The sequence below is a fragment of the Cornus florida genome, unplaced genomic scaffold (genome assembly GCF_030987335.1).
Source record: "Cornus florida cultivar Cherokee Brave unplaced genomic scaffold, ASM3098733v1 CherokeeBrave_3.0.0_Hap2_Chr11, whole genome shotgun sequence".
NCBI lineage: Eukaryota > Viridiplantae > Streptophyta > Magnoliopsida > Cornales > Cornaceae > Cornus > Cornus florida.
The window spans coordinates 99,882,787-99,892,615 of record NW_026775581.1 but is presented as its reverse complement, the minus strand read 5'-3'; the positions used below and the strand labels follow the sequence as shown (position 1 = coordinate 99,892,615).

At 35.4% G+C, this 9,829-nt stretch overlaps 1 protein-coding gene across 1 annotated transcript; it reads left to right on the top strand.

Moving 5' to 3' along the window:
- The first annotated feature begins 6,578 nt into the window (after positions 1-6,578).
- Positions 6,579-7,669, top strand: LOC132284055 (ESCRT-related protein CHMP1B). The gene has a single exon (XM_059786112.1). It carries the CDS (start codon positions 6,767-6,769, stop codon positions 7,376-7,378), a length of 612 nt encoding a protein of 203 aa, XP_059642095.1. The 5' UTR covers positions 6,579-6,766; the 3' UTR covers positions 7,379-7,669.
- Positions 7,670-9,829: the final 2,160 nt, after the last annotated feature.

Sequence of the window (9,829 nt, the reverse complement as noted above, 5' to 3'; positions counted from 1 at the left end):
ATATTCTTCATCTCTTCGACAGTGTTCGGTTTTGTTGGTAATGGTTAGAGCAACTTATAGGGATCAAGAATGACCCTCCTTTAGATTCTTCTAAAAACGAAGACTTGTCATGTTCGAAGTGTCCCAAGATAACCTATTGCTAACTAAGTAAAACCAAGACACAAGTAGCTTCTCAAATTGTTTGACTCCGAAAATTGTTTTCTTCATTTGGTTATTTTTCTTTTTTAAAGTAGCAAATGATGGCAAAGGAAATGGAAATAAAAGGACTTTTTTCAATTTGTCACCAAATATATGAAATGACTTTTTTAGTTTTTTTGACAGACTTTTTAGATTAAATAACTTGTCAATATTGTTGTTCACTAATCATCTTTTTATTTTATAAAATGCCTTCTTCTTACTTTATTTATGTAAAGGTTTTCTTACTGAAACTGCCTCTTGGTATTAAAAAGTTCCCCCAAACACTAACTTAGTCTTTAAGCCCTCCACCAAAATTTTAGACTATTTTGTGTAATCTCTCAATATATATATATAAAAGCAATTTAAGAAAGAAAGACGTGGCTTGTGCCATTTGGAGTTTGTGGGCATTGGTTTGATCGCGTGTGGAGAGTTGGATTGGCTAGGCAAGTATATTGTGTCTAGGATGAGATCTTCGGATAGGAAATTCTGAAAATAAAAAAATATTTAGGCAAATGATTTGTTGTTGTTGGAACTAAGTTGGGGGAGGGGTTTATGTGATTAATACAGTTTGTATGTTATATATGATATCAAATAATGGTTAAAAAATGCTAGTATGCGATTCATCTTGCATTATTTCATATTTCATGCAAACTAAGAAATGTCACTCAAACTATTCGATCAGATATCTAATGTGACCGATCAGATAGATGTATAACAAAAATATAATCAATGTCTCAGTTGAATTTATGATATGTTGTGAATGCAAATTGGGACACATAATGATTTGATAAATATAGATTCTTGGATTGTAATCTATACAATGAAAAACAATTTGCTTTGATTATGAGATTTTTAGATTCAAATATCTTGAGTTCATATTTTTGTGGCAAATGACACTCCTTTTGTCTTTGATGAATGGAAATTAGTGTAAGCTTTTTGTGATGGTTTAATCGAGCCACATAGACAGCTCATTGACTCTTCCTGTGGGGGTATGTTTATATCCAAAAACGCAAATATAAGTGAAAAACGACTTCCTAAAAGTGTTTTTCTTTCCTTTTTCGATGATCTCAATATTCTTCTTCTGAATAACCTTCCAATCAGTTGTGCAATGTGACTAATCAGATAGTTGTATAAAATGGAAAAATTGATAACTGATCACTTCAGTAATGTGATCGATCAAATTGATCCAAGTGATCGCTCAGATCACCTCATATTATTGATAGAATTCTACTTCGTGCTTATTTATTCAGAGTTAGACATTTATTTTATTTTTAGTTATGAGATTTTATTAAAGGGTCCATGTTAGGGATTCCCAAATTGTAATTTTAGAGGATTATTTATATTTGGGAATTTATGGATTTATTTAGACGACTCATTAATTATTTATTTATTAATTAGTTTTCCATTTAACGATATTATTTATGTTTTTGTATTCTGTTTTGGTTTTAAAATATTAATTGTCTGATATCCTTCGATTTTGTGTGCGAACTTGATCAACTCGTATTCTAAAATCGAGGGGTATCACAGTTAGTATAAGGCTTTAAATTGAGATCCATATAAAATATTCACACAATTATATTAAGGGCCTCTTCTTGATTTTTGCTTAGGTCAGAAACAAAAGCATGAAGCGTTTTTGCTGCGATTCAAATGGTTTCAAAATTTTTTTTTAAAATGACATTTTTTACTAGACTTTTAATTTTTCAAACTTTTAATAATTTATCAAATATATTATTATATTTTTACTTTTAAATTTTTTTATAATAAATATACATTATCAAACAAACTTGGCAAAAATGCAAAAAATCCCCCTGAACTATTACGGATCCGCATTTTACCCCCTTGAACTACAAAAATGAACAAATCAGTTCCACAACTATCACAGGTCGTGCAAATTAACCTCTGAAACTCAATTCCGACCACTTTCCAGCCCACAAGGTCAGCACGTGACTGTTTTTTTTTTTTTTTTTTTAATTCCAAATTTACCCTTGAATACTAATGAATATTATTATTTATTTATTCATTTTAACTTTTCTGCCACGTAATAAGGTAAACATGGAGAAGCTCATAGCCGAGTTCTCCTTCCCGTCGGTGCCGCGAGCCTTCACAGCCCAGTTCTGTAACTTCCTGTAATACCCTTAATTTCAAAAGGATAGTCCTGGTATTTAATTTATTGTTTTAATTGAATTTTTAATTATTTAATTGTTTATTTGAATTATTTGAATTATTTGAATTACTTGAATTATTTGAATTATTTGACTTATGTGAATTAGTTGAGTATTTGATTTAATTTTAAATTGGTAAGTTGTTTAAATGTCATAATTTTTATTAATTTTTATTTCTTTGAATCACTATTTTAATTTACTTATTTGTTTTTATTTAATGATCTAGATTATGGTTCTTTTAAGAAATCATGGTTCTAGCCGACGTAAGTTTTGATTAAGTTGTTATGGGCCGACTAGGATTCAGCTGGGGCTTGAATTAATTTAGGGTTTGGTATAACTCTATAAATATGTAGGATACGTCTGTTTAGGGTTTAAAACAAAATAAATAAATAAAACCTATTCACGTCTGTGGAGGCAGAGCACAGAGAGAGAATAGAGGAGGAATTTTGTAGTCGGAATCGCCGTAACCTTAGAAGACGACGTAGAGATTTTGAACAAAAGTCTCAAAGGCAAGTTCTGTCTTAACTCTATCCCATTGACTCGTGTTCTTTGCATGTTTAATACAACTCTAGGATTTAATAAGGATTAAAATTAAACTGGGTTCCATGGTTAGATGCTTACAAACTGGATGTGTTTATATACTGTATATTGTTCTATTTTAAATTCTTTCTGGAGTAGATTCCATTTTAATTCATGTAAATTGATGAATAATGAATTTTAGTAGGTCTATAACAAGTTGGAGAAACACTGGAAATAATTTAGTTGCAAGGTTGATTTGCTAAAATAGTTGGTGTTCATGAATGGAAATTATCCTGGTTTAAATTCCTTGTGGCATAATTGATGTATAATTAATGTCGTTGAGTGAGTACGGAATTTAATTATTTCTTGAGCACACTGGAATCTAATTAAAACACTTAGGAACCCTAGGGATGAAGAACAGTTCGTCGGAAAATCGTCAGACGCGAAAGGGATGAAGAACAGAGAAGAAACGGCTCAAAGTTTAAAGAGCAGGCTCTAGGGGACTTGGAGCCGGCTCCAAGTCTAAGAGAGCCGGCTCCAAGCAAGAAAGAGCAGGCTCTTTCAACCGGCTTCCAATTTTATGTTTTCTGCGACCTGTTTGGCTACGGAACTCGGATTTTGGGATTTTCATATTCTGTAGGAAGCTATACTTGGGTGTTTTGAGATGTTCTAAGTCTAGTTAACACTTGTGAGAGTGGATTAATGCTTAATAAACCAGTAGGTGTTTATAGCTTGAACACTGGTAAGTCTCGACGGAAATTGTTTTATTCCAGTGCGGAGGGATTTTAAATTACTGAACCTTAATTTATTTATTCTCTGTGAGTGAAAATTTTATTAATATGATATTATTAATAGTGGACAAGCATGATAATTAATATGGTTGTTATTAAATTTGTCATGGTTTTATGGACGAGAAGAATAAATTATCTGCATGCTCAAGTAAGATAATTTGTAACGGAGTTATGGGATGAACATGATGCTTGTCTATTTAAATTTGTGTTCATCATGGAATTAATTGATATGTCTTATTATTTTGATCTATCAGTTACTGGAGTAAGCATGTTAGTCTATATTTCTATTTATGCTTATTATGGTTCAGTTGCTATGTGCATTGATTATGTATTCTATCAACTGTTGGATGGATTGGATTGTATGTACCGGTATGAGACGGTGACATACTAGGTTTGGATTAGCTCAAATTGCTAAGTCTTGCCTACTTTGGAATAAGGGAATGGATCACAAAAATAGAATCCTCCTTATGTATAAGTCTGTGCGGTTGAATAAGCCGAACGACTTAAGTCTGTGCGGTTGAATAAGCTGAACGACTTACTGGATTTCTTATGGATGAATGTGAGCGGATTTTAAATATATTATTATGGTACCGTGACTTGAGCTTGAGTCTCAGAGTCAACGGTTAGGGAGCGTATATGCAATAGGACGTATAACTGGCTATACTGGTTGAGGTGTACCCGTATCATAGTCCAGTGAGAGTCCATAGTGTGGATATATATATATATATATATATATATATATATATATAGACACGGATTATATAATTATTGTTGAGTTGGTTAGAGTGTATATGCGTATCGAGTCTCTGCTTGGATTGTAGTAGAATAGAATTTGTTCGTGGGCCTGACCCACTCTTATTTTTCAGGTGTACGTCAGTTCTAGGCTTGAGCTTGTTTGTGCTGAACAGAGGCGACCACTTATTCTTCCGACACCGTAGGAGCTCTATTCATATGGTTTTCTTTTAGTTTTTCAGTTCAGTTTAGTTTTCTTATTAGGGGTCCACAGGATGGATTCCCGAGTTGTACCCTTGGAGGTTTTGGAGTTGGATTATTATTATCTGGGATTTTAAGTATCTAATTTTAAAGGATTTTTTTTAAAATTTTTTTTATTTTAGATTTCTTTCAGCTTAAATTATTATTTCTTAAATTCATTTTGTATTCCGTGTTCGCTTTAACATATTAATTGTTAGATATTCCCTCGGGTTTGGGCCTGGGCCTGATCAACCCGTGTCTCGGATCTGAGGGGTATCACACTTCCCTTCATCCGTCCACGAGGCTTCTCTGATTAGTCAATTCCTCCTTCCTTTCCCCTCAATTTTGTGATCTATCAACAGAAAAAAGAAGAAGAAAGAGAGCACAAAAACACCAAACATACCAGCAAAATTCGATGACTCTGAAGCCGGTGGAGCATTTAGATCGATAGGTGGTTGACCACCAGTTTTGCAATCACACACACACACACACACACATATATATAATTACATATATTTATATTGATGAAAAAAAGCAATTGTAGCCACACACACACACACACACATATATATATTTACATATATTTATATTGATGAAAAAAACTACCGGTTTTGATCTAATCATATTAGAGGTGGCTGGTGCAGTGATGGTGATGGTGGCATGGGCGGCGATGGGCTGTGGAGATGACTGGTTCGATCTGTTGGTTCAGCGATAGCGATGGCGGCATGGGCCGGCGATAGACTGTGGAGAGGTTGGAATATATGTCAATATATATGTGTGTGTGTGTGTGTGTGTGTTTGTGTATGTGTGTGTGTGTAGCTACAGTTGTTGCTCGGGCAACCTCACTGCTTCAGCGCCGCCATTAAAGCATAGATGGGGGTTCCACAGTGGAGGTGGTAGTTTAGGTGGGATGGGATCGAATACAAGCTTGTCGGAGGATCACACATTCTATAAATAAATCAATGTTTTGTTCCATGGCGGAGGACTAACCGGGCAATCAGTGTTTTCTTCATCCCCACCTGCCGCATTTCCAACTGCACCACCCAACCTTTTCCGGTGGCTTTCCAGTAACCGGTTTTGGTTGCCCGGTTAGTCCTTGACCCGTTTGGGTATTTCCTATCCGTTGGGCTGTAGAAGTACCATTCCATATCTTTGCTAGGTAAATATGACTTGTCTATACATGCACATCATCAAATCAAATATATATATATCAGATTTCAACTCAATTTAATTTAGAGTCAATCAAATTAATGATATATATATATATATATATATATATATATATATATATATATATATATTCAAGTAAATTTGTAAGTACGTAGCTGGTAAATCCCAGGGCTCACATTTGTGGAGATCAACCTCTGGGATGATTTCAAGCTCGATCACACGGCCTGTTATTTTCCTATTTAAATAGTAATCAACAAGTTCCTCGTCAGTTGGGTGGAACCTGAATCCTTGGGGAAGACTCATTTGTGCCATTTATCTAGCACCGATGTATATGCAAGTGTGTGTGTGTGTGAGAGAGAGAGAGAGAGAGAAGAATAGAAGATGATGGAGATGGACTTGAGAACAGAGGGGCATTGAGGGTATTTTTTTTAATTACGATGGGTAGTTTTGTAAATTTACAATGAAGTCGGCCGAAAAGTGGCCAGAATTGCATTTTAGGAGTTAGTTTGCACGATTTTGATAGTTGTGGTACTGACTTGTTCGTTTTTGTAATTCAAGAAGGTAAAATGCGGATTCGTAATAGTTTAGGGGTTTTTTTTATTTTTTATTTTTTTTTTTTCGCATTTTAGCCGACAAACTTTTGTATTCAATGGCATTGCAACGACAAGTGCAGCACTTGATATGGAGCCCACAACGACTATCGTTCCTGATTGCAACAGTATAGAACTAACCACCACCTGACATTTTGAAAGGTTAGAAACCAAAACCAGTAAAAGTTCAAAAGGTTAAATAGATTAGTCCCAAAGTAAAAGGGAAATTTCTAGGCAAAACAACACCAATTCCTAAAACGCGGAAAAAGTACGTGACTATCAACGATCTATTTTATCCCCAAACTGAATCTCTCTCTCACATACACACAGTAAACCCTAGATCTAAAAATTTCTGTAGAAATCTCTTCCTGAAATCTTGAAAGATATGGGGAATACTGAGAAATTGATGAACCAAATCATGGAGCTCAAGTTCACCTCCAAGAGCCTCCAACGCCAATCCAGAAAGTGCGAGAAAGAGGAGAAATCCGAGAAACTGAAGGTCAAGAAAGCGATCGAGAAGGGCAATATGGACGGAGCTCGAATCTACGCCGAGAACGCCATCCGCAAGCGCAGCGAGCAGATGAATTACCTCCGACTCTCGTCCCGCCTCGACGCCGTTGTCGCGAGGCTTGACACTCAGGCCAAGATGACCACGATCGGCAAGTCGATGGGGTCGATCGTGAAGTCACTAGAGTCGACGCTCGCGACAGGGAATTTGCAGAAGATGTCGGAGACGATGGACCAGTTCGAGCGCCAGTTCGTGAACATGGAGGTCCAGGCGGAGTTCATGGAGAGCTCGATGGCCGGAAGCACGTCGCTTTCGACTCCGGAGGGTGAGGTCAACAGTTTGATGCAGCAGGTGGCGGATGATTACGGGTTGGAGGTGTCTGTGGGGCTTCCTCAGGCGGCGGCGCACGCGGTGGCTACCAAGACCTCCGAGAAGGTGGACGAGGACGACCTCACCAGGCGCCTTGCCGAGCTCAAGGCTCGTGGGTGAGAGAATTGTCTGGGTTGACTCTTATGCGTTTATGAATTCTATTGTGTGCTGAATGAACTATTTATGTAAATGTCTTCGGTTAAACTTTGATATGGATTTATATCTACACTTTACATGTTTATTGTGTCTAGTGTTGATGCCTATGCTATACTAGTGGCTGAGCTCAGGCTTGGCCGCTCGGCTTTATGTGGTGCGTTTGATATTTTAGATTCTATCTCTTGATGAAATTAATGGAGATGGAGTGAATTACTTTGTTGGCTTTATTTTTACCAAAGATGGATATTTGCTTTACTGCATTGTTGTTTTAGATCATTAGGCCTTCCCGAACTCTAGGGCTTGTTGGGGAAAGAATTGCATATGATGAGTGAATTCTTTTTAAAATTCATTTGCTATTCTATTTCTTGTTTGAAGAACTTCTTTATGTAAATCAAATTGTGATATGGGTCAATGTGTAGACTTATGCTTATTGTGTCTAGATGTTGATGCCTGCCCTTTGCACCGGCTTGTATGTGAATTGCTGCGCTAAGCTTCAGGTACTAAGGTTATAAGGCATTTTTTATATTGAGATTTAGTCTCTTGGTTGTAGAAGTTAAATGTAGATGGGGTGGAATGCTTGCTTGGTTTTACTTGTATCACTTACTCATGTTAATAGCTTTACTGCATTATTTGGATACAGTCTTTAGGAGAGGGGAGAGAATTGTCTGTATAGCTCTAATTGTTATGTGATTTTATTTCATAATGAACAGACTTGTGAGTAAAATCTGACTGAATTGCAATATTGACTTTATGTCGATATAGTGCATCTTGGATATAGTTTTTGATATGTTTATGCTTTGTTTCATAATAAATTTCGGGCTGAATCATGTCTAGAAGTTAAATATCTATGGCATTTTGGTAACTAAAAGGACCTGCATTTTGAAGTAAACTATTTTTAGAATTTGATATGTATCTTATGTCAATAGGACATATGTGAATTGAGGTAAATTGAATTGGATTAAAATTTATGCTAATGTTTACCAGTGAGCTATTATTGGTGTTTAAATATATATTGTGGGACAAGCACATGCTCTTTTGGTGATAAACAAGTAGCTTTTTAATTTCTATTTCTTCTTGTTGATATTTTGGATTTCCTATTCCATTTTTTTTGCTCATTGATAGTTTAGTGTTGTTGCTGGTAGCGTTGTAGATTTTTCTTTCCTCGGAAATTATGGAAGAGTCCAAAGAATTGGTCTCTTTTGCATCATAGTTGTGGTACCCTCTGCTCACAAGTAGGTGGGGATGAACTTCTGATTAAACTCACCAAGGAAAGTGTATGTTTTATACTTTGTAGTATAAGGGTGAAATATATACCAAAATTCATGTGAAACCGAGCATGATTTGCATATAAAATTAATTGTGTGTAGGGTCAAATCAGCATGAAACTGATTGTTGTTCAGTTACAAGAGTTTTTGGCTACTATAACCGTAGAGATGATGACTTTGGTTTTCTATCCTTTTGAATTGATTAAAAACTTGTTCTTAGTTTGTATGTATATGTATTCCTAAAAAGTGGTTTTTGTGTCTTTGAAATCTAAAAATATCTTTTGGCTTGTATATATGTGTGTTAAGTTTTAAAAATAAAATCTGATCATAAAAACTGTATTATTAGCAAGTCAGCAAATATAATTGCATGATGTCTATACGTGATATTCTTGAAATATCTCAAATGATTGATTCACTTTCAGCATTTTACTGGATAAATTTCTGCAGAAAATATTGTTTCCATTTATATGTGATTGATTTTCATTGCATACTTGTGATAGGATATGCCTTAAGAATTAGCCATTTTGATGTTAATGGTTTCATTTTAGTGTAATGGGGCACTAGAAAATAAGATCTTGATCAGCAACTGTAACCGGCCTCGTATTTGTGAATTGAAATATGGAATTAGATGCTGGCCATCCTACAGATGGTTGGCACTGGATTTAAGTTGTTGAACTGTTGTCAGGGGCATCAATTGAAATATTGACTTAGCTGTATGTATTATGCCAATTAATGACTCCTGGTCTAATGAATGAATGGTGTCTTAATTTTTATGGTTTGCTGCCGGGCTTTAAAATATGCCTGTATTCTTAAAATATTCTATCTCCTTTGTAGGTTTAGTAATACGCTATGATTTGTGGACATGTATAAAAAAAAGATGTATAGTGTTCTGAAGTAGACACTGAGTGTTTTACAGGTGTTGTTACCTTAAGTATTCAATAATACAATCTTTAGCAGGAGGAAGTGTTGAATGTACTTCTGAGTGGTCAAGCAGATTAACTGAAGTGCCAGAATGAAAATGAAAAGTTGCTAGCATGGTTTTGTCTCGAGTTCATGCTATAGATTTGTTATGTTGTTTTAGTGAAAGTTCATTTTCAGCTTGCCTTGCTAGATTTTGTGTATTTAAACTGTTTATCGGGTAAACAAACTT